The following is a 25741-nucleotide window of genomic DNA, read 5'->3' as shown; positions in this document are numbered from 1 at the left end:
GCTTTTGTAAGAGTCTACAGTCTCGTTTTTTTTCTTTCATCATTACTTTCTTCAATGAAATCTCTCTTTTTAAAAAAAAAAGAAATAATGCAAACTGCTCATTTCTCTCAGGTTTTGAGTCTTTAAACCGATTCCTGCTTATTTATTTTGGATGATTCTGGTCCAACCACAGCGGCAGTCAAAATACTTTCCTGGGTTCTCAGGCAGAACTGGAGAACATGCCCTGTGAAACAGAATAACCGTGGAGCAAGTGAACTTGGAGAAAGAATTGAGCCATTTATTTATCCAGCACTTTCCTGATGTTACTTTCTGAGTGGTGACCTAATAGAGATCTTTAAAATTTTGAAGTGGTTCAGTGGGATAGATGTAGCAAAGCTGTTTCCACTTTTGGGGAATACAAAACTAGGGGCTATAAATATATAAGATAGTCAGTAATAAATCCAATAAGGAATTCAGGAGAAACTTCTTTACCCAGAGAATGGTGAGAATGTGGAGCTTACTACCACATAGAGAGTTGAGGCAAATAGCATAGATACATTTAAGGGGAAGCCAGATAAGTACATGAGGGTGAAAGGAATAGAAGATATGCTGATTGAGTTGAATTCAGTAAGGTGGGAGGGGGGCTCATGTCGAGTGTAAACACCGGCATCGGCCAATTGGTTCGAATGGCTTGTTTCTGAGCTGTAAATTCTATGCAATACTTCAAAAATTGTTAAACCAATTACTGAAAATTTAAATGCAGAAGGTAGCTATGGGAGATTATTTTTAATTCTATGTTTAAAAAAATATGCAAGAGGAAATTGCATTTATATAGTGCCTTTCATGACGACATGACATCCCAAAGCATTGTATAACCAATGACGTACTTCTGAAGTGTAGTCACTGTTGTATGTAAGAAACGTAGCAATCAATTTGCGCACAACAAGCTCCCACAAATAGCAATGTGATAATGACCAAAATAATTACTTTGAAGTGTAGTCACTGCTTATTTATAGGCAAATGTGGCAACCAATGTACACACAACAAACAGTAATGAGCTAAGTGAGCAATTTATCTGTTTTTAGTGTTGTTGTTTGAGGAATAAATGTAGGCCAGGAGAATTCCCTGCTCTTTATGGAAAAGTGCCATGGGATCTTTTACGTCCAGCTGAGTAGGCAGATGGGGCCTCGGTTTAATGTTTTGTCCAAATGACAGAACCTCCAACAATGTAGCATTGCACTGAAGCACCCGCCTAGATTATGTGCTAGAGTGGGGCTTGAAGTGACTATGAGTCTATTGGATTGTCGTTAAAAACCCAACTGGTTCACTACCATCCTTTAGGGAAGGAAGCCAGTCTGGCCTAAATGTGATTAGACTCTTAACTACCCTCTGAAGTGGCCTGGCAAGCCGCAATTGTATCAAATATCGTTACCGGCAGTTGAAGGTCCCACTACCTTCTCATGGCAACCAAAGGATGGGCAATAAATGCTGGCCTTGCCCACATTCCAAGAATGAAAAGAAAACTCCACAAACTTTTGACTCAGAGGTGAGAGAGTGCTATCAGTGAACCAAGCTGTCGTTAAAAAAAATCAAATGAGTAGCTCCAGCAGAGGCCTGCCAGTTCTAGGGCTGAATTTGCGCCACAATTCTGTGCGTTTTTTTGGAGCAGACTAAAATTTATAAGTTTCGCCAAAGTTTCTGCGAATTTTTAACGTCACTGGGGGTGCCAGCTGTGATATTTCTGGCCATTTTTGGCGAGTATGGCCATGTCCGATTTTTTTCTAAAATGGCGCACTGCACCCTTCAGAAAAACCTTAACTACACTTAAAGAAATCGGCGCAGAGAAGACGCCATTGTTTTCAGCGGAGCTGAAGACATGGCAGGGATGGGGGGCCTTTCGGTCAGGGATAGGTGCGGGTCAGTGCGTGGGCCTTTCGGCCAGGGATAGGTGCGGGGCCAGTGCGTGGGCCTTTCGGTCAGGGATAGATGCGGGGCCAGTGCGTGGGCCTTTCGGCCCGGGATTACAGCGGCACCAGTGGGAGGGCGGCCTTTTGGGCTGGGATTTCAACGGCACCGGCACTGTAGAAGCAAAAAAAAAAATCTATAAATGCTAAAAAAGGAACAAAGGAATTTCATATTGTTCCACATATTGAGATTTCAGTCTGTTGTCCCAAGTCTCACTTAGTGATCTATTTTAAAAAGGGGAATGCTTTATTTGTGCCTCAGCCCTTCAGTGTGTCCTTCATTACCCTGGCAACCTCAGTTTTTCGGCGCAGACCTTAAGCTCCACTCACATAAATTAAGGACAATCTGGGCCACTCCAAAATTAAAGGTTATGCTGGCGAAACTTGGCGCAGTTGGGCCACTAAAAAAAAAAAAATCGGGCGTACCTCTACAACTGCGCCAAAAAAAGTCCACGTGGAAATTTGGGCCTTTAGTCCGGTGCTGTAAGGCTGCTCTTGTTGCTCTTGTGAGATCACTAATGGGGAGATACTCGAAAGCGCACCCATTGAAAACGTGGGGGCACGACTAGGGACCAACTGAAGAGCCAGTAGGGAGTTGCCTAACCCTGGGAAAGCACGGCACCAGCCATTAGCGTGTTTTCCCAATGGCCCTGGATTGATCCCGAGTCAGTTTCAAGTCACTGCCCTTTGCTTCCAATGGAGCTACTCTGGGACATCTTCCATTGATGCAGGATGTTGATGTTCAGCTGCATCAGTACTGTGCTCTTATCATAAAGATGGAGGTCTGGCTGAAGCACTGGCAGCTCCTGTGGTCCAGCTACCGTTATGACCTGCTTAGTTACTTAGAGCTCTGATCTAGATATTAATCAATGTGGTGGTGGGGGGGGGGGGGGAAGGGAATGCTATAAAATAAATGGAATACTCAAGGAGACACTCTCAAATTTAAATAGGGGTTAGTGACTTTGAAAGGCACAACATCAAAGAGCTTGTCCGATTGAAATTCTGTTCTTCAAAATGGCTGAACGACATTCTAGCAGCCCCTTCACTGCTTTAGACATTGAAAATGAGGGCTTCCCCTGCTGGTCTTGTTGGGTTGGTAATAAAATTACCCAGTACGAAAGATGAGAAAGGCTCCTAGCTGGAGGTACAATTGGCCTCAGAGCCTGAGCTGGGTAGTGTGAGGATGGAGGCGGGGGAAGAGAACAGTCTAAGTTCCTGCTCCTGAACCTTGCTGCAAAGTGCCCGTTTGGATCTCATAGAAGGACAGGATCAGGTTTGTCCGCATTGGATAGCCTACTGGATGCTCCCTGTCTGCATTCAAACAAGTGTGGTCACTTCTAAAAGATCCCAGACGGAAGCCAGTTTCCATGGAACCGTGGCCCAGCACGAGCCAGCGCCTTCGGGAGAGGAGAAAACTAGCAAGAAGAAAAAATTGAAAGTACAGACTGAAGTATTTCTTAAAACCCACCTGTTTATCTAGCCTTTAAATAAGACTAGCAGATGGGCAGAATATTTAAGCAAAGATTATGCTTTAATATATAAAACAGTGTATACCAAAAGGACTTATACAACAGAGTGTATGCGAGTGTTGAAATGCATAAAATATGATTTGAACAAGTAGGTTTTTCTATTAGACTTTCATTGAAAAAAGCTTTGTGCATCTTCCCGATATCTCCACAAATATATCTTTCAATAAGTTGCTCATGTTTCCACTGAAGTGTCTCAGGATTTTAACTTAAATTAAATGCATTATCCTGGAGCTGGCTCTCAGTGTAACATAATAATGAAAGGGGGCACTGTTGATTGATGTGCTGAAGCCTGCACAGTTGGCCTTTAAAGCGCATCTAATCAAGTAACTCAGGAGATGATGGTCTTTGACTTTGAACAGGACCAGAGGATTTCCGCGCCCCCCCCTCCTAACCCTTCGAAGTTAAAATAAACACTTGCATTCATATAGTACCTGACCACATCTTTCAGAAACATCTAAAATACTTCACACACAATGGTTTACTGTGAAATGCAATAACTGAAAGGAAAAGTTTGCATTTATGTAGCACCCATTACAACCTCAGGACATCCAAAGCGCTTCACAGCCAATGAAGTACTTTTGAAGTGTGGTCACAGTTGTAATACAGGAAACGTGGCAGCCAATTTGCACACAGCAAGGTCCCAGAAACAGCAATATGAATGTGTCCTGGGAGGGACTGCTCTAGGGGGTAGTGAGAAAGGAAGATGCGTTAGCGCTTTCTCCATGATGGCAAAGCTAAGATTGTAAACTCAATAAGTGGGGAAAATTGATGTGAAGCAAACCTGCCAGCACTCTGTGACAACGTATCACGTTTCCATCATTGTGACATGCCTAAAATATTAATTCTAAAATTTTCTTCCCATGATAAGTATATAAACTGGTTGGTGGTAATTGTAGCCTGCAGAAATGACGATAGCTATAAACTACTTACTTTCTTTGGACCATACATTTTCTTCTTCACAATTTTTTCATTACTTTTCTCATTCTTAGACTTTGCCATTGCTTTAAAGTAAACAAAGGAACAAGATAATGCTTTAATTTAAAAAAAATATGTTTCTTTGTATATAGTTCTCAACATATACACAATCTCAATGATACTTTCGTCCAGCCAATCCTAGTGATCAGACATGGTCCACTCCTGTGGCTGTGTCCTTTGGTAAATACACAGCATTGTGAGGAAGATGGAAATGATTAATTTTACACGCCCATGTTTTCTCCTCAAATAGGTTACCTTGTGGAGGGATATCAACCATATTCACACGTTTGTTACTTATATTGAGCAGTGCGATTTCAATCCCAAGTCTCGTCTTCTGAAGAATGAGACAAACATCTTTTCTGATAGCTATTGAGGTGTCAAATGTAATTCTTAGCAAGTGTCAACTTAGATCCTACAGGACCAGAGACCCCCATTACACACACTGTAAATGGAGTGCCAGTTGAGACTAATCTGATAATCTCAAGAGACCATAGGATACAGGATATGTGAAATGAAACAAGACTCCAGTTGCAAACAACTATCTGTAAATATTTTGGCCCATTTCCCTTCTCCAATACTTCAGAATTATACATTTACTCCCTCCTTCAGTTTTCTTCTAAGCAGCAAGGGGTCGAAATTGTTTTCTAATGCCACCCATTACCACCGGAGAGGGGCGGCTAACGGGTGGCTAAATGCTTACCGGGTGGTTACCGGGTTCCTCGACTATCGGAAAATTTAGCTGGGACAGTGGGGGCGGTGCCAAATGCACCGCTGCGCGCTCTGCCACCACCTACGTGGTCACATCGGGCGTGCAATGCCCCCTTGCCACTGGCAAATTAGGCAAGTACAGTGGCCTTACCGGCAGGCGCCCGTACAGCCTGGGAAAGGTGGATGGACATCGGGGATTCCAGGGTGGTAGTGTCCAGGGATCAAAGTAAGTGGTTTTGGTTATTTTTTTTTTAGCATTTATGTAATAATGGGACCAGTGGGGAAGTGTGGGTGTGGGTGAGGGAGAGGGAAAGTGTCGTAAACTTTTTTTTTCCTTCATTATTTTCATCTTGCATGCCGGCAGTCTATCGTCGGGAAATTCAGTTGGCCTCCTGCGATGCCACCCGACGATGAGTGTGCAATGCCACTTTTAGCGCTGCTCTCTCATCTTTGGGCGGCAAAACTGAATTTTGCAGTTTGAGGCGGCACCTACCGCCTGGCGTTAACATCAGCGCTCAGCCGGTGTCACCGCCTCAAACATTTCGACCCCCAACTCTTCTATGGCATCTTCGATATTTTATTGTCTGTGTGTGAGTTTAAACAATGTCCGCAAGTTCCTAAACCGAGGCAGGGTATCACATTTGAGTTTGATTCTCTCCTCACCCAAAGCTTCTCCATGTGCACAGCTCAGCAGGATTGCAGCTAACATTCAGCAATGGGAACCCTGGCTGATTTTCATCTCCCTGGCAAGCAGTGCTGAGGTCAATTATAGGACTTAGGTTAAGATTAGCTAACTCGATATAGATGAGAAATCGATCCTGGAGCTTCTGGTCTGCATTTTGTAGGCCCAACCCTCCTAAAGGCTAATGGTGAACCAGCCTTTTTTTGTTGCTTTTTATTTTCCCTCCTTGCCTCCTCTCCTAAAGGGATGAACTACCTCATCTACATGGCCATTCTTGATGTGCTGTCTCCAGAGAACATGTATAGCCTATTTAACTCCTGATGATCCTATACTCACCAGAAGTCCATGTACATACAGTTCCAGCAGAGGGTTGCCAGACAGCAATCAGGCTGATTTTCCCCATCCCTAATTGAAGTAGCTCTCGAGGGCAACTTTAGCACCCCACTATTGCCTGCCCGAGATCAACTAATTCATTAGAAACCATTGATCAAATCTGGAAACCACCTTGGCCCATATGGCCCAGCTACTCACCAGATAAACTGGGGTGAATGACTGGAGAAGAGTTCCCATCCTTTTACTTTCAATAAATAAAACTGGAAATGTGATTTTGGACAACTTGCTCCAGTTTGATGGGCCATTGGCTTTATGCAGCCTTTCTCAATCGCAAAACACCCTTCCTGACTTTGGTCGTATTGACAGCTGACAGGCTGGTCGGGGGGTGGGGGGCGGTGGGGGAGGAGACGTGGTTCTGGAATGCTATGCCAACCAGGCTGGGTTAAAGATGGCATATCACCATACTGGACAACTGCAGTCAAGTGGTCCTGCAGCAGCACTTAGCACTGGTACAGCACACATCGGCTTCATTGTTCTTGTATACATTTTACTTTAATCCCATCAAACTTTTATCTCAAACTGTTGCTAAAACTACAGAACATTGTGCGCTCAATCATTTTTATACAAGCTTGGCTAGCTACCAATTTTAATTTTAATAAATGCTAAATTAAGTGGTGATGTGTTTGCATCGGCTATACCTGGGGTCGAATCTTTAGACAGAAAGTCTTTACAATCCTCCCGGTCTTCTGGTGAATGAGCGGACCCATTCTTACCTCCTTCTTGATTGGGGCACCGAACCAACAGAGTGGTTTCTATTCAAAAGAAGCAAAATGCATTAACATGTCTTGTGTTATATATTTAAATAAGCAGGCTTATTCAGTTGTCGCTTGCTCACTGACACCGCAGTTAATCCCTCAGAGAAAAAGTCATTGCAAATGAATCGCAAAATCAATGCGTGGATTGCCTGCCGTGAAATTGTATGCAATCGCCAGCAACACATCAGCACTCAGGAAGATTCATTCCTGGACAACACATCAGCTTAATCAGATGGGAATCCAGACAGATTTGGATAAAATACTTCCACGGGGCAGAAGGGATATTTGGTGGTGAGGGGTGCATGTTCGTGTACGAGATCTAATAATACAGACTTGAAACACTGCTGTTGTAAAGAAGAAATAACTCAATCGCAGCTAGTAACAGAATTGTTAAGTGAGGCGACGGGATCAGATAACAGAGATGCAAGTCAAACATTTTCAAGTTGAGCAGTGAAAAGTCAAGCAGAACATTTTAACCTTGCAGGGTTATAGGGTTTTGGAATAAGTTGCCGCTGAAGGCCACTAAAGTAGACAGTATGAGTGGGCTCAAAAGGCAATGTGATGCATTTCTGCAGAGATATGACGAGAAGATGGGGAAGTGTGGTTGCAGAACGAAGGGCAAGCTATTTGGTCATAAGAACCATTTCCTGTTGCTAAAAATGCTTTTGTTTATTTAAGTAATTGATTGTTACAAATGTATGCTCTCGGTAATAAACGTGCTACAAGATGTCTAACATTTATTTACTAATTAACTAAATTAGATTCACTTTGACAGTGTTGAAGGAGCCAGTGCTCTTTTAAGCAGTGATTTACTTTGCAACTAGAATCACAGAATGGTTACAGCATGGAAGAAGACCATTCAGCCCGTCGAGCCTGTGTCAGCTCTCTGCAAGAGCACCTCAGCTAGTTCTACTCCCCCGCCCTTTCCCCGTAGCACTGCCAATTTTTTTCGTTTAGGGACTTAGCCAACTCCTTTTCAGGCAGTGCATTCCAGATCCTAACCACTCGCTGCGTAAAAAGATTTTCATGTCGCCTTTGGTTCTTTTGCCAAACACCTTAAATCTGTGTCCTCTGGTTCTCGACCCTTCTGCCATTAGGAACAGTTTCTCTCTATCTACTCTATGCAGACCCCTCATGATTTTGAACAGCTCTATCAAATCTCCTCTTAACCTTCTCTGCTCTGAGGAGAACAACCCCAGCTTCGCCAGTCTATCCATGTAATTGAAGTCCCTTATCCCTCGAATCATTCTCGTAAATCTTTTCTGCACCCTCTCTAAGGCCTTCACATCCTTCCTAAAAGTCCGTTGCCCAGAATTGAACACAATACGCCAGTTGAGGCCGAACCGGTGTTTTATAAAGGTTCATCATAATTTCCACGCTTTGTACTCTATTCCTCTATTCATGAAGCCCAGGATCCCGTAAGTTTTTTTTAAAACCGCTTTCTCAACCTGCCCTGCCACCTTCAATAATTTGTGCACAAATACCCCTAGGTCTCTCTGTGCATGCACCCCCTTTAGGATTGTACCCTTTAGTTTATATTTCCTCTCTTCATTCTTTCTACCAAAATGCATCATCACACTTTTTTGTGTTAAATTTCATGTGCCACGTGTCCGCCCATTTCACCAGCCTGTCTATGTCTTCTTGAAGTCGTTCATTATCCTCCTCATTATTCATTATACTAGTTTGACAAAACTATATTTTTTTATAAAACAGAAGATTTTCCAGCGACTGGAAACCTGTGACCTTAACAGAGCTTTCCATTAACCTCAACAGGCCAGTAAAGAAGTTCAATCTTTCTAATTCAGAGAAGCTGCTGAACTGGAGAGCTCACTGAGACCTCAGGTAGCTTCAATTGAGTTATTGCAACAATCCCACTTCTTTGAACTGCCGTATGCTGTGGATACAGACCAGTAACCTCTCAGCCTTGGGAATGAAAACCTTTAGGTTTATTGTCTGCACGAAGGTAATTCACTTCAACTCTACCTGAAAAGGGGGCATGGCGTGATTATTATTGGAAGGAAGCGAAAGCTCAGTGTTATTTTTAACAGTCATTCAGCCAGAAATGTTTTGCCACAAACTCACTGAAGCAGGGGCTGCCTGTAACATGATTTACATAGAATGTACAGCACAGAAACAGGTCTTTTAACCCAAATGGTCTATGCAGGTGCGTTATGCTCCACACTACCCTTCTCCCATCCCTCTTCACCTAACCCAATCAGCATAACCTATTCCTTTCTTGCTCATGTGTTTATCGAGATTCCCCTTCAATGCAGCTGTTATTCACCTTAACCACTCCCTGTGGTAGCAAGTTCCACATTCTAATCACTCTCTGGGTAAAGAACTTTGTTCTGAATTATCTACTGGATTTATTAGTGCCTATCTTGTATGTATAACCCTTAGTTTTGCTCTTCCCCACAAGTGATTTCAAAAAGACAATTGGATAAGCATTTGAAAAAGAAAAATATACAAGAATATATGGAAAGGCAAGGAAGTGGGATTGGAGTACACGGCTCTGGTCGAAGAGCTAGTTACAGAAGCCTCCTGTAATTTGATTGTCTGACCAAGATAATCGCACCTCAAACCCCTCTGCCAAAAGTTACAAAATAAGAGTTTGTTATCCACCCTGGTATGAGAACTTAAAACCAGTCTTGATTGATGGGATGAAGACTCCCCTCTTTGGCGGCGGTAAGATTCCTCAGAGTCTGGGCAGTCTACATGTCGGTCCTTGTGGAAATGGGACCAGATGTAAAAATACCCCTCACTAGCACTAAATTTATCAGGCTAGACTTTCCTCTTCATTTTCTCGGTGGTACAGCTCTTTTTCGGCGGAAAACCACCCGCCAAAAGTTTCCTCTTCATTTTTTTTTTTAAAAAAGAGCTCCGCCGACATTTTCAAAATACCGCTGGGGAGCAGACCGCCCACGTGCATCTGCGTGCACCACCGGGAAAACCGCCACGGTCCAAGTTTGCCTCAGCGGTGACCCATACGCAAGATCAAAAAAAAAACGCCCACGAAAAGCTGCCGGGACAGGGCGGTAGGGTAAGTACCCTGCAAAGAAACGTATATTAAAGGTGTTTTTATAATGATTTAAAAATTCTTTTCATGATGGTCAAGTTAAAAAGAGTCTTGAGAATATTTTCTAAATTTTTATTTTTTGTTTCATTGAAAAAATATTTTTTGAGTTTTTCCCCCCTTCCCTAGGCCCAACTGCAGCCTCGGTCTAGATTTTGAGTACTTACCGTCCATTCTGGTCAGAACCGCCCATTTTGCCAAGTTCCACGTTTAGATGAGGGGATTAAATGTAGTATCTCCAAATTTGCGGATGACACTAAGTTGGATGGCAGTGTGAGCTGCGAGGCTGCAGAGCGACTTGGATAGGTTAGGTGAGTGGGCAAATGCATGGCAGATGAAGTATAATGTGGATAAATGTGAGGTTATCCACTTTGGTGGTAAAAACAGAGAGACAGACTATTATCTGAATGGTGACAGATTAGGAAAAGGGGAGGTGCAAAGAGACCTGGGTGTCATGGTACATCAGTCATTGAAGGTTGGCATGCAGGTGCAGCAGGCGGTTAAGAAAGCAAATGGCATGTTGGCCTTCATAGCAAGGGGATTTGAGTACAGGGGCAGGGAGGTGTTGCTACAGTTGTACAGGGCATTGGTGAGGCCACACCTGGAGTATTGTGTACAGTTTTGGTCTCCTAACCTGAGGAAGGACATTCTTGCTATTGAGGGAGTGCAGCGAAGGTTCACCAGATAGATTCCCGGGATGGCGGGACTGACCTATCAAGAAAGACTGGATCAACTGGGCTTGTATTCACTGGAGTTCAGAAGAATGAGAGGGGACCTCATAGAAACGTTTAAAATTCTGACGGGGTTAGACAGGTTAGATGCAGGAAGAATGTTCCCAATGTTGGGGAAGTCCAGAACCAGAGGTCACAGTCTAAGGATAAGGGGTAAGCCATTTAGGACCGAGATGCGGAGGAACTTCTTCACCCAGAGAGTGGTGAACCTGTGGAATTCTCTACCACAGAAAGTTGTTGAGGCCAATTCACTAAATATATTCAAAAAGGAGTTAGATGAGGTCCTTACTGCTAGGGGGATCAAGGGGTATGGCGAGAAAGCAGGAATGGGGTACTGAAGTTGAATGTTCAGCCATGAACTCATTGAATGGCGGTGCAGGCTAGAAGGGCCGAATGGCCTACTCCTGCACCTATTTTCTATGTTTCTATGTTTCTAACCGCCGAGAATCTACGTGTAAGATCCATTTTCTCGCCGGATGGTATTTTTTCCCTTTTTATGGAATTTTTCGCCAGCATTATTTGAAGAATCTTACTGATCTTTTTGGGCGTCAATCCGGCGGTGGGGGGGTTTAGGGAAATTCTAGCCCCAAATCTCACTTCCAGCGATCACAAGGATGATTGGCGTTGGAAACAAATAATGTCAGACTGCTGCAGTGAGGTGTACCCTGGTGAGGCTGGGGCTAAAGTACATTGCTGGGGCACAGCAGGAAGCTTTGTTCTGCATTTAATTGAGCTAGGGAGTGTTTTGATACTGACACTAGTTGCCTAAAATGCATCAACATCCTCACCTTGGTGAGCAGAGAGTTTACTAATAAAATGTGAAACTTCAGTTAAAATAACTTTATATTGTATTATTGCGTGCTGAGAACTCATTGTGGTCCTTGGAGAGACATCACTCTTATTACACTATTCGATCTTCCACCACTACAGATTTGACCCACAAACTGCTGGCGTGAAAGACAAAGAGGAGCAGATAAGGAGAGACTGTCAGCAGTTGTTGACAGTTTATTTTTTCAAGCTCTCATCCAGCTAGTTTAACACTTCCATATTTTATTTTGACAACACTCGGTCAACTTCTCAATTTTAGCTGAGAAGAGAGCGAGGAAATATGGCTATCACCTTGATCGGAGTCACTCTCTGGGCAGCTCATGTAACAACAGCAACTTGCATTTTTATAGCATCTTTAACATAGTAAAACGTCCCAACGTGCTTCACAAAGAGTGTCATTGGACAAAATTTGACACACAGCCACAGGGAAATATCAGTACAGGGAAAGAGGAAGGTTTTAAGGAGCGTTTTGATGGAGAGGTAGTGAGGTGGAGAGATTTAGTAAGGGAATTCCAGAGCTTAGTGCCGAGACAGCTGAAGTCACAGCAGCCAATGATGGGCCAAAGGTAATCGGGGTTGCACAGGAGGCCAGAATTAGAGGAACGCAGAGTTCTCAGTGGGTTGTAGGGCTGATGGGGATAAGGAAAGGCAAGGCTATGGAGGGATTTCAACACAAGGATGAGAATTTTAAATTTGAGGCATTGCTGGATGTAGGTCTGTGAGCACAGGGGTGATAGATGAATGGGACTTGGTGCGAGTTAGGATAAAGTAGCAGAGTTTTGGATGAACTACAGTTTATGGAGATGCAAAGTGCGAGGCTGGCTAGCAGAGCATTGGAATCGAGTCTGGTGTAACAAAAGCATGGATGGGCTGAGGCAGGGGAGAGACAGGCGATAATACAGAGGTGGAAGTAGGCAGTCTTGGTGATGGAGAGGATATGGGGCGCAAGCTTAGCTCATGTAGAATGCACTTTGCACAAAGATACAGGGACTTGGGGATAGATTAGGAAAGTTGGGTGGCAACTGGCAGTGAATCAGGTGTCAAGCAGGAGCTGGCGGCAGGTCTGGAGAGCTGGGCAGAAATTGGTAGAAGAGTAGACATCCGTGAGCTGCCAACATCAAATTCAAATTCCAAATGGCCAAGTAGCTTTAAGCCAGGGCACAAATCCATATAGAAACATAGAAAATAGGTGCAGGAGCTGGCCATTCGGCCCTTCGAGCCTGCACCTCCATTCAATAAGATCATGGCTGATCATTCAACCTCAGTACCCCGTTCCTGCTTTCTCTCCATACCCCTTGAGCCCCCTTTGGCGGTAAGGGCCATATCTAACTCCCCTTTGAATATATCTAACGAACTGGCCTCAACAACTTTCTGCAGTAGAGAATTCCAACATCTTCTCATTCAGCAGTGGCCTTGTCTTGCACCATTTAATTAGGTTTTAGTACAGTCTTGATTCCTATTACTCTCCAACAATCCGACATTTTTTTGTGGAATTCCCATTATTGGTCAAAGTCATTACCATTCAGGTGCCTCCTAATGTCTCCCTTCACAGGGTCAGCGCTTGGAGGGATGTTTGATGGGGAGGAGATTGGCAAGGTTAGCCCCCCCCCCCCACCCGGGCAAGCTGGGCGGGAAGGCCGGTGAGACAGTAGGATGGGACAGTCGGGGTTGCTGTTCATGAGGAGACAGTAACGAGTGCCATGGTGGGCCCTTCGATGCCAAGAGAGGCACAGAGGCAGGCTTGTCTAAAAGGGAGTTTAGCCTGGGTCAGCAGCAGGAGAGTAGGAATGTCGAGGAGTAATGAAGGTCACCAAGGTCCAGGTTGCTGATTGGAGCATGGGCAAGGAGAGCAGAAGCGGCGAGGTTGGGTAGCAGGAGCGGCGAGTGACCATGGTGCAACGTGATCGGGGCCTAGGAGAGGTGTGAGTTTGGGGCCCAGAAGCAGCACGGGCCAGCCCACACTGCAATATATGTGCGCACTAGGTTCGTGCAGCAGAGCTGGTCTCCAGTCGTCTTGGTAAATCCTTGCCACTGGACCAAGACCTAGCTCTGTCAAGCCCGTGTGGTGGCTGGTGTGCAACGGCCACCACACGTTAAAAAAAATCCACGCACAGGCATCTTCCACCCTTCAGCATGTAGTTCGGGACCTGGAATATTAGGTCCTTCAGTGAAACACCTGCGAACTCATTCTTTTTGGCGTGGAAGCAAGTCATCCTCGATACGAGGGACCGGCTATGACTTTTAAATCTGTATGTCTGGTTTTGGACTCAACAATAACAAACAATTTCCTGATCAATTTTGTTTCAGTCTTGAAAATCTCAATTCAATCAAGGTGAACACTCCTCTTCCAAAACAAAATAAAACATGGAAGAGCAGATACTGAAAATTGATGTCAATCAAACCTGTTGGACCCTTAATCTGGATCTGGGTAAAAGGTTAAAAAGAGAGAATTATTTTATAAATGTATACCTTTTCAGAGGTAATTAAGTGATTCCATTGTTCAGCTCACGCTAGAGCTGAGTTATGGGTGATGAACGAGCTCAGATGCCGGTTAGTTCCTCTTTTAATCAGGTGTTAAGCGTTGCAGGTTTCGGCCAAGGCTGGACTACCCATCCAATGGTCCCTTCATCCTTTTGGAAGATGGGACAAACTCGGTCCAATATCATTCAACTCAGCAGGAACTAAGCGGAAACGGAACCTGAATCTTCCCACTTCATGACACTAACTCAATGATCTGTGGCACCCAGGAAAGAAGAAATGTTTAAGTACCTTCAGGGTGAACTACATATTTTAAAAAGCTACATAGTTTGGCAACACATCCTCAATTTGTCCCATTTTCTCTGCAGAAGGACGAAAGAACAAAGTTTCATTTATCATGTATTTAGAATATCCCCAAACACTTTATGAATTACTTTTGAAATGCAGTTACTGTTATGTAGGCAAATGCAGCGGCTAATTTGCACAGCAAGATCTCATAAATGGCAAATGAGTGAATAAAGGCAAGTTAGTTTTTAAAAGGCTTGTTTGAGGCGGGAAATGCTGCCCAAAGTCCTTGGGGAACTACTTGCTCTTCTTTGAATACAGCTATGGAATCTTTCATGTTCATCTGACAGTTGGCAGAAGAGTCCTTAATTTAACCTCTTATCTGAAAGTTGGCACCTCAGATAATGCTGCACTCCCTCAGTACTGTACTGAAGTGCTAGCCTAGAATATGCGGCCAGGTTTGTTAGGGATTAAACCAGAGCCAAAAGTGCTTCCAAATAAGCCAAGATTACTACACAGTAGAATGCCGATGATCACTTAACTGGCTTCATCATAGGCAGTCCCTCGTATCGAGGATGACTTGCTTCGACGCCAAAAAGGGATGAGTTCACAGGTGTTTCAATGAAGGACCTAATATTCCAGGTCCTGAACTACATCCTGAAGGGTGGAAGATGCCTGTACGTGAATTTTTTAATGGTAACTTTGATGCTCCAACTATGATTTGTGCAAACATAGGATTAGGCCATTCAGACTTGCTCCACCATTCAATTAGATCATGGTTGATCTGCACCTCAACTCCGTTTACCTGCCGTAGCTCTATATCCTTTGACATTTATCGATCTGTCTTTAAAGCTTCAATTGACCCCCCCGGATCCACAGACTTTAGGAGGGCCATATATTAGCATGAATAGAGGATTGGTTCAAGGACAGAAAAAAAGAGAGCAGGAATAAACGGGTCATTTTCAGGTTGGTAGGCTGTTACTAGTGGATCTGTTCTTCAGTCTCAGTTATTTACAATCTATAGTAATGACTTAGATGAAGAGACTGAGTGTAATGTATCCAAGTTTGTTGAGGATATAAAGCTAGGTGGGAAAGTAAGCTGTGAGGAGGACACAGAGTCGGCAAAGGGATAGAGATAGGTTAAATGAGTGGACAAGGAGGAGGCAAATGGGATATAATGTGGGGTAATGTGAGGTTATTCACTTAGTTAGGAAAAATAGAAAAGCAGAATTTTTTTTTAAAAATGGTGACAAATTATTGAATGTTGGTGCTTAGAGAGATTTGGAGGTCCTTGTACACGAGACACAGAAAGTTAACATGCAAGTGCATCAAGCAATTAGGAAGGCAAATGGTATGTTGGCCTTTCTTGCATGGATTGGAGTACGAGTAAGGAAGTATTGCTGCAAAGGCCGAGACTGATACAATCTGGACTCTAAGGGAATCAAGGGCTATGGGGTTCGGGCGGTAAAGTGGAGTTGAGGTCGAAGATCAGCCGTGATCATTGAATAGCGGAGCAGGCTCAAGGGACCGAATGGCCTACTCCTGCTCCTATTTACTATGCTCTTATGTTCACCCCCCAGCACAAAGTGCTTCCTAACTTTGCTCCTGAGCGGCCTAGCTCTAATTTTAAGATCATGTCCCATCGGTCTTGATAGCCCTACCAGGTGAAATAGTTTCTCTGTATTGATCCTATCCAATCCTCTTATATTTTAAACACCTTGGTCAGATCACCCCTCAAGCTTCTATACAAGGAAATACAAGCCACATTTATACAACCTGTCCTCATAATTGAACGCCCTAAGCCCTGTTATTATTCTGGTAAAATCTGCACTGCAGCCCCCCCAGGCCAATAAGTCCCCAAACAGAAAACTAAAACATTCCCTAAACGGGCATCACGTCAAAAGAGAAAGATAAAGAGTGTGGCTGGGATCCTTAGGCAGGACTTCACCCGAGAATGTTTGTCCATCTTCTCTTTTAGAAGTCGACACACCTGCTGTGCAACGTTCTGCTTTTCATTCAGATTTGCTGCATTCTCTCTCTCATATATATATTTTTTTTAAAGTACCACAATCCGGTCAATCGCTCATGCTGCAAATAAAATTGAGATTGGAATTCTTTTTGTGTACAATTTACGACCTTACAGCGAGCTGATGAGCCAACGATGAGCAATGTGCTGGACTGATAATATTGAGCGGAATGGAAACATGAATAATTGAGAAACAGGTTGTACTTCAATTTGAGGTGACAAAATTAGGGATCTTAGTCTTTGCACTGATCAGTTTGCATTGAAAATAAATGGTAATTTGGAATTCTATGTTTGGAACAGGCATGTGCTTGTCCAGTCAAACACATTTTCTCAAAAACAATTTAATAAAAGATTTCCGGGCTGAGAAGAAATGCTATGCTCTTTTAGAATCTTAGAATAGTTACAGCACAAAAGGAGGGCATTCGGGCCGTCAAGCCCATGTCAGCTCACTGCAACAGCACCTCAGCTACTCCAACTCACCCACCCAGTCCCCTGTAACGCTGCAAAGTTTTTTCCTTCAGGACTTATACAACTCCCTTTTGAAAGACAGGATTGAATCTGCCTCCACCACCCGTTCAGGCAGTGAATTCCAGATCCTAACCACTCTCTGCGTAAAAATGGTTTTCATGTCGCCTTTGGTTCTTTGACCTTAAATCTATGTTCTCTGGTTCTCGACCCTTTTGCCAATGGGAACAGTTTCTCTCGATCTGCTCTGTCCAGATCCCTCATGATTTTGAACACCTCTATCAAATCTCCTCTCAACCATCTCTGCTCTAAGGAGAACAATTCCGGCTTCTCCTGTCTATCCATGTAACTGAGGTTCCTCATCTCTGGAACCATTCTTGTAAATCTTTTCTGCACCCTCTCGAAGGCCTTCATATCCTTCCTAAAATGCGGTGCCCAGAATTGGACACAATACTCCAGTTGAGGCCGAACCGGTGTTTTGGGCAAGACTGGGAATTAAACATACAGGGGTATCTGATAATTCGGAAAGATAGACAAGAATGGAAAGGAGGTGGGGTAGCTCTGTTAATAAAGGATGATCTCAGGGCAGTTGTGAGAGACGATATTGGCTCTAATGAACAAAATATTGAATCATTGTGGGTGGAGATTAGAGATAGTAAGGGGAAAAAGTCACTGGTGGGCGTAGTTTATAGGCCCCCAAATAATGACTTCACGGTGGGGTGGACAATAATCAAGGGAATAATGGAGGCATGTGAAAAAGGAACGGCAGTAATCATGGGGGATTTTAACCTACAAATCGCACGGGGTAGCCTTGAGGAGGAATTCATAGAATGCATACGGGATTGTTTCTTAGAACAGTATGTTACAGAACCTACAACGGAGCAAGCTATCTTAGATCTGGTCCTGTGTAATGAGACAGGAATAATAAACGATCTCCTAGTAAAAGATCCTCTCGGAATGAGTGATCACAGTATGGTTGAATTTGTAATACAGATTGAGGGTGAGGAAGTAGTGTCTCAAACGAGTATACTATGCTTAAACAAAGGGATCTACGTGGGATGAGGGCAGAGTTGGCTAAAGTAGACTGGGAACACAGACTAAACGGTGGCACAATTGAGAAACAGTGGAGGACTTTTAAGGAGCTCTTTCATAGTGCTCAACAAAAATATATTCCAGTGAAAAAGAAGGGCGGTAAGAGAAGGGATAACCAGCCGTGGATAACCAAGGAAATAAAGGAGAGTATCAAATTAAAAACCAATGCGTATAAGATGGCCAAGGTTAGTGGGAAACTAGAAGACTGGGAAAATTTTAAACGACAGCAAAGAATGACTAAGAAAGCAATAAAGAAGGGGAAGATAGATTACGAATGTAAACTTGCACAAAACATAAAAACAGATAATAAAAGCTTTTACCGATATATAAAACGGAAAAGAATGACTAAAGTAAATGTTGGTCCCTTAGAAGATGAGAAAGGGGATTTAATAATGGGAAATGTGGAAATGGCTGAGACCTTAAACAATTATTTTGCTTCGGTCTTCACAGTGGAAGACACAAAAACCATGCCAAAAATTGCTGGTCACGGGAACATGGGAAAGGAGGACCTTGAGACAATCACTATCACTAGGGGGGTAGTGCTGGACAGGCTAATGGGACTCAAGGTAGACAAGTCCCCTGGTCCTGATGAAATGCATCCCAGGGTATTAAAAGAGATGGCGGAAGTTATAGCAGATACATTCGTTATAATCTACCAAAATTCTCTGGACTCTGGGGAAGTGCCATCGGATTGGAAAGCAGCTAATGTAACGCTTCTGTTTAAAAAAAGGGGCAGGCAAAAGGCAGGTAACTATACGCCGGTTAGTTTAACATCTGTAGTGGGGAAAATGCTTGAAGCTATCATTAAGGAAGAAATAGCGGGACCTCTAGATAGGAATAGTGCAATCAAGCAGACGCAACATGGATTCATGAAGGGGAAATCATGTTTAACTAATTTACTGGAATTCTTTGAGGACATAACGAGCATGGTGGATAGAGGTGTACCGATGGATGTGGTGTATTTAGATTTCCAAAAGGCATTCGATAAGGTGCCACACAAAAGGTTACTGCAGAAGATAGAGGTACGCGGAGTCAGAGGAAATGTATTAGCATGGATAGAGAATTGGCTGGAGAATAGAAAGCAGAGAGTCGGGATAAATGGGTCCTTTTCGGGTTGGAAATCGGTGGTTAGTGGTGTGCCACAGGGATCAGTGCTGGGACCACAACTGTTTACAATATACATAGATGACCTAGAAGAGGGGACAGAGTGTAGTGTAACAAAATTTGCAGATGACACAAAGATTAGTGGGAAAGCGGGTTGTGTAGAGGACACAGAGAGGCTGCAAAGAGATTTGGATAGGTTAAGCGAATGGGCTAAGGTTTGGCAGATGGAATACAATGTCGGAAAGTGTGAGGTCATCCACCTTGGCAAAAAAAATTGTAAAAGGGAATATTATTTGAATGGGGAGAAATTACAACATGCTGCAGTGCAGAGGGACCTGGAGGTCCTTGTGCATGAATCCCAAAAAGTTAGTTTGCAGGTGCAGCAGGTAATCAGGAAGGCGACTGGAATGTTGGCCTTCATTGCGAGAGGGATGGAGTACAAAAGCAGGGAGGTCCTGCTGCAACTGTACAGGGTATTGGTGAGGCCGCACCTGGAGTACTGCATGCAGTTTTGGTCACCTTACTTAAGGCAGGATACACTAGCTTTGGAAGGGGTACAGAAGACAATTAACTAAGCTGATTCCGGAGATGAGGGGGTTACCTTATGATGATAGATTGAGTAGACTGGGTCTTTACTCGTTGGAGTTCAGAAGGATGAGGGGTGATCTTATGGAAACATTTAAAATAATGAAGGGGATAGACAGGATAGAGGCAGAGAGGTTGTTTCCACTGGTCGGGGAGACTAGAACTCGGGGGCACAGCCTCAAAATACGGGGGAGCCAATTTAAAACCGAGTTGAGAGGAATTTCTTCTCCCAGAGGGTTATGAATCTGTGGAATTCTCTGCCCAAGGAAGCAGTTGAGGCTAGCTCATTGAATGTATTCAAATCACAGATAGATAGATTTTTAACCAATAAGGGAATTAAGGGTTATGGGGAGCGGGTGGGTAAGTGGAGCTGAGTCCATGGCCAGATCAGCTGTGGTCTTGTTGGGTGGCGGAGCAGGCTCGAGGGGCTAGATGGCCTACTCCTGTTCCTAATTCTTCTGTTCTTATTAATGTTGGGGAGGTCCAGAACCAGGGGTCACAGTCTGGGGATGGGGGGTGGGACATTTGGGACCGAGATGGGGAGAGGCTTCTTCACCCAGAGGGTGGTGGGCCTGTCAAGTTCTCTGCCACGGAGGGTTGTTGGGGCCAGTTCGCTGGATGTATTCAAAAAGGAGTTAGATGCAGTCCTTGCTACTGGGGGGATCAAGGGGTATGGCGAGAAAGCAGGAATGAGGTGCTGAAGTTGTATGTTCAGCCATGAACTCATTGAATGGCGGTGCAGGCTCGAAGGGCCGAATGGCCTACTCCTGTACCTATTTTCTATGTTTCTATATAAAGGTTCCTCATAACTTCCTTCCTTTTGTACTCTATACCTCTATTTATGAAGCCCAGGATCCCTTATGCTTTTTTAACTGCTTTCTCAACCTGCCCTGCCACCTTCAATGATTTGTGCACATATACCCCCAGGTCTCTCTGTTCCTGCACCCCCTTTAGAATTGTACCCTTTAGTTTATATTGCCTTTCCTCATTCTTCCTACCAAAATGTATCACTTTGCACTTTCCTGCGTTAAATTTCTTCTGCCATGTGTCCGCCCATTCCACCAGCCTGTCTATGTCCTCTTGAAGTCGATCACTATCCTCTTCATTGTTCACTATATTTTCATGTTTTGTGTCAACTGCAAATTTTGAAATTGTGCCCTGTACACCCAAGTCCAAGTCATTTATATATGTCAAGAAAAGCAGTGGTCCTAGTACCGACCCCGGGACTCACCACTGTATACCTTCCTCCAGTCCGATAAAGAACCATCCACCACTACTCTGCTTCGTATCCATGCTGACACTGTCCCTTTTATTCCATCAGCTTCAACTTTGCTGGCAAGTCTGTTATGTGGCACTTTATCAAACGCCTTTTTGAAGTCCATGTATACCACATCAACTTCAATGCCCTCATCAACTCTTGCTGTTACCTCATCAAAAGACTCAATCAAGTTAAAGAAACACGATTTGCCTCTAACAAATCCATACTGGCTTTCCTTAATTGAACCACACTTGTTCAAGTGACTGTTAGTTTTGTCCCAGATTATTGATTCTAAAAGCTTCCCCGCTACCGAGGTTAAATTAACTGGCCTGCAGTTGCTGGGTTTATCCTTGCACCCTTTTTCGACAAGCGTGTAACATTTTCAATTCTCCAGTCCTCTAGTACCACCCCTGTATCTGAGGAGGATTGGAAGATTATGGGTCGCACTTCCGCAATTTCCACATTTAGTACCTCAGCCATGGCCTCTGCCTCCATGCGTAGGTCTCCATTTTGGTCACTAATCGGCCCCACCCTTCTTCTTACTACCCGTTTACTATTTATATGTCTATAGAAGACTTTTGTATTCCTCTTATGTTAGCTGCCAGTCTATTCTCATACTTTCTCTTTGCCCCTTTTATTTCCTTTTTCACTTCCTCTCTGAACTTTCTATATTCAGCCCGGTTCTCACGTATATTCAACCTGTCATCTGTCATCCCCCCACCCCCCTTTTTTTCTGCTTCATCTTACTATCTATCTCTTTCATCATCCAGGGAACTCTGGCTTTGGTTGCCCTACCTTGCCCCCTCGTGGGAACGTACCTCAACTGTACCTGAACCATCTCCTCTTTAAAGGCAGCCCATTGTTCTATTTCAGTTTTGCCTGCCGATCTTGTATTCTAATTTACCCAGGGCCAGATCCATTCTCAACCCGCTGTAATTGGTCTTGCTCCAATTAAGTATTTTTTACTCTAGATTGCTCCCTGTCCTTTTCCATAGCTAATCTAAACCTTATGATACTGTAATCACTGTTCCCTAAATGTTCCCCTACTGACACTTGCTCTACTTGACCCACCTCATTCCCCAGAACCAGATCCAGCAATACCTCCTTCCGAATTGGACCGGAAGCGTACTGATCAAGAAAGTTCTCCTGAACACGCTTCAGAAATTCTTCCCCCTCTCTGCCCTTTACATTACTATCCCAGTCTATATCAGGATAGTTAAAGTTTCCCATTACCATTGCTCTATTGTTCTTGCACCTCTGCAATTTCCCTGCAAATTTGCTCCTCTATGTCCTTCCCACTAGTTGGTGGCCTATAGAATACATCTGGTAGTGTAATGGCATCTCTATTATTTCTCAACTCTACCCCAATAGATTCTGTTCTTGACCCCTCCAGGTTGGGGGGGGGGGGGGGCGGGGGGCGCCATGCTGGGTCTGGGGCTGACTCCTCCTTAAATCCCTGACATGCCATGATGTTGTTCCCTCGCAAGTCGGGGGGTGTCGCATTTTAGCCACTGCAGGGAGCAGCGTGAGCTCGTCTAGGTGTGCGACGGCTTCGAACAGGGCGACTGGATTGACATCACCATAATCCAGGCTGCCGATTGGAGTGTGGGCAGGACTATCGGCAGGGTCGAGACTCAGGTGTAGCAGTCGAGGCGGCGAGCAGCAGAGGAAAAACGAGGGTGGGGCCGTGGTGAGGCGAGCAAGACCTTGCTCTGTCAAGCCCGTGTGGTGGCTGCTGTGCAACAGCCACGCTACGTTAAAAGAAGTCATGCACATGCATCTTCCAACCTTCAAGATGTAGCTCGGGATCTGGAATGTCAGGTCCTTCATTGAAACACTGTGAACTCAGCTTTTTTGGTATGGAAGCGGATCATCCTCGATACGAGGGACTGGCTAATACTACTACTGTTGGATTGTGTTTGTTCAAAATAATCTCTCACCCAGTGTCTCGTACTCAAACGCATTCTTTCTCTAGGATCTTGAAATTGTGGAAACCATTACTCCATCAATTTCCCTTTCTTCAGGCATTTATATAGGTTGCTTCTGTGCTGTAAATTCTATTAGGTCTATGCCGATGTCTATGCTCTTTCCCAAAAAGAGCTTAGTGAAGCATAAAAAAAATACAAATCGGAAAGCTTCAAATTTTCTACCCGAGACCCATCTAATCAGGTCGCCTTTCCTCGAGGAAGGATTCACCTGTGGGTCAGAGCAGATCCATTCATTTTAGGTGGCAAATAGTGCCAGCTTGAATGAGGGGCTCTAGGTGGATTGGAAGCAGAGCTCCTGCTTAAAAAGTGGGCTGGGAGGGGCAGAGGAGTTGCTAGACTGAGTTGAGGGGGAGAGGGAGAGAAGCTGCCAATATGAATTGGGAGGGTTTGGGAAGGAATGCGAAAGAGCGGGGAGTTGATGGGAGATGGTGTCTGTGATCTGGGGCTAGGCAGAGTAGAGTGCCTGTGAACTGGGCCGGGGCGGGGCAGGATCGAACTGTGACTGTTAAAAGTAACTTTGTTGAAAATCCAAACATTTAGTTGTTTTTCCTTTTTTTTTAAAAAAAAGCAAATCTTTCAATGGTGAAGAATGAAAGTGTGTAAAGTTTGAGTGCCCGATTTTGATATATAAATACCTAAATGTTCCAACGGGGCATGCACTCCACACGTGCACAACCAACTTTGCATCTTTAACAGTTCGATTCCCCTCAACAGATTTTCTTGTTTATATATGTTTTTTCTCTAGGTAAGGTATGGAACCAAGGCGGGAAGATGGAGTTAAGATACTGATCAGCCATGAGCTAATTGAATGGGGGAACATGCTTGAGGGGCTGAATGGCCTACGCCTGTTCCGATCTTCCCCTCCAATACAAATGAAGAAATGTGACTACCTGCAGCTTGAGTTACAAAGCTTGTCCAACTATTTGTTTTCACATCATAGGATCATAATCAGAGTCATTCTCGAGTTGCCAACTTTTCTGAAACTTGGGTTACATTTTGCTAGTTTTTGAGGGTGCTTTGTATGTATTGTAGGAGGAACAGATTATCCAAAAATACTAAAAAAAATAAAATTAAAAGCAATGCTGTTTCCAATCGACACTGCTGAAAACAAGCCGACAGTAATTGAGGTCAACTTCCTTGAAGCAGAACACGGGCTTTCAAACCTGAATGACTGCAAAACAATGGGTGCAGAGGGAGAAGGCGGCCAAGCAGGAAAGAAATGATGACTGAGGTCATGCCAAGAAAATTGTGTGCCATCGAGAATAAAAAAACAAGTGATGCAACAACTGGGCTTGCCCAACAGAACTGTAAGAATTGAGGTTAAGTTGCTACCCATTGCTAATTGGGAACTAGCTGGAGCACAGCAAGAGGTGCAAATATCCAGAATTTTGGAAGCATAACACTCGCCTGCACAAGACAGAATCTTTGCTCACAACAATGACAACTTGCATTTATAGAGCGTCTTTGACGTAGTAAAATGTCCTAAGGCGCTGAACAGGAGTGTTATCAAACATAATTTGACATGAGCCACATAAGGAGATATTAGGACAGGTTCAGGCAGGTTTTAAGGAGCATCTTAAATGAGGAAAGAGAGGTAAAGAGTCAGAGAAGTATAGGAATGGAATGCCAGAGCTTGGGGCCCAGGCAGCTGAAGGCCCAGCCGTCTAAAGGTGGACAAAAAAACTGGGAATCGGCAAGAGGCCAGAATTGGAGAAGCGCAGAGATCTCACATGGTTATAGGGCTGGAGGAGCCAACAGAGATAGGGAGGGACGAAGCTACGGATGGATTTTAAAACAAGATTGAGAATTTTTAAATCACGCGCAGCTGAACCGGAAGCCAATGTAGGTCTACGGGCACAGGGGTGATGGGTGAACGGGACCCGGTGCGAGTTAGGATACAGGCAGCCGAGTTTTGGTTTACAGGGAGTGCAAATGGGAGGTCGGCCAGGAGAGCATTGGAATAGTCGAGTCTAGCGGTAACAATGGCATGGATGAAGGTTTCAGCAGCAGATCAGCTGAAGCAGGGGCTGGAAGAAAGATGGTACGAAGGTGGAAGTAGGTGGTCTTGGTGATGGAGAGGATATGTTGTCGGATCCAGGGTCAAATAGGACGTTAAGGTTGCGAGCAGTCTGGTTTATCTCAGACAATGGCAAGGGAGAGGGTTGGAGTCGGTGTTCCCAATATTTAGTTGGAGGAAATTGCTGCTGTCGGTCAAACAGTCTGACAAATCAGAGGCAGTGGAAGGGGTCGAGAGGAGGTGGCGGCGAGGTAGAGCTGGGTGGCGTCAACGTATATGTGGAACCTGACTTCGTGATTTTGGATGATGTTGCCGAGTGGCGACACATAGATGAGTAATAGAAGGGGGCCGAGGATAGATCCTTGGGGAACTCCAGAGGTAAGGGTGCAGGAATGGAAAGAGAAGCCGTTGCAGGTGATTCTCTGGCTATGATTAGATAGATAAGAATGGAACCAGGCAAGTGCAGTCCTACCCAGTTGGACAACGGAGAAGGGGCGTTGGAGGAAGATGATGTGGTCAAGTGTGTCAAAAGTTACAGAAAGGTCGAGAAGGAGGAGGAGGGATGATTTCCCAAGCTGCCACAGTCACATAGGATGTAATTTATAATTTTGATAAGCACTGTGTCACTGCTGTGGCAGAAGCAGAAACCTGATTGGAGGGGTTCAAACATGGAGTTGTGGGAAAGATGGGCACAGATTTGGATGGCAGCAACACGTTCAAAGAACGTTCGTGGTCAGGGCCCAGGAGCGGCGGGGTCGTGGCCGTGGCCCAGGAGCGGCGGGGTCGTGGCCGTGGCCCAGGAGCGGCGGGGTCGTGGCCGTGGCCC

At 44.4% G+C, this 25741-nt stretch overlaps 1 protein-coding gene across 1 annotated transcript in view; it reads right to left on the bottom strand.

Moving 5' to 3' along the window:
- The window catches only part of slc4a1ap (solute carrier family 4 member 1 adaptor protein), a 185300-nt gene that overhangs the window by 6699 nt on the left and 152860 nt on the right, over positions 1–25741 (bottom strand). Inside the window, exons 12-13 of the mRNA XM_070885715.1 lie at positions 6869–6982; positions 4403–4473 (exon numbers count right to left, since the gene is read on the bottom strand). Of these exons, the coding sequence (XP_070741816.1) occupies positions 4403–4473; positions 6869–6982 (185 nt within the window). The remainder of the gene's footprint in view (positions 1–4402; positions 4474–6868; positions 6983–25741) is intronic.

Source organism: Pristiophorus japonicus, chromosome 7 (genome assembly GCF_044704955.1).
Source record: "Pristiophorus japonicus isolate sPriJap1 chromosome 7, sPriJap1.hap1, whole genome shotgun sequence".
NCBI lineage: Eukaryota > Metazoa > Chordata > Chondrichthyes > Pristiophoridae > Pristiophorus > Pristiophorus japonicus.
The sequence above is the reverse complement of the archived record's forward strand: the minus strand, read 5'-3'. Positions and strand labels throughout refer to the sequence as shown.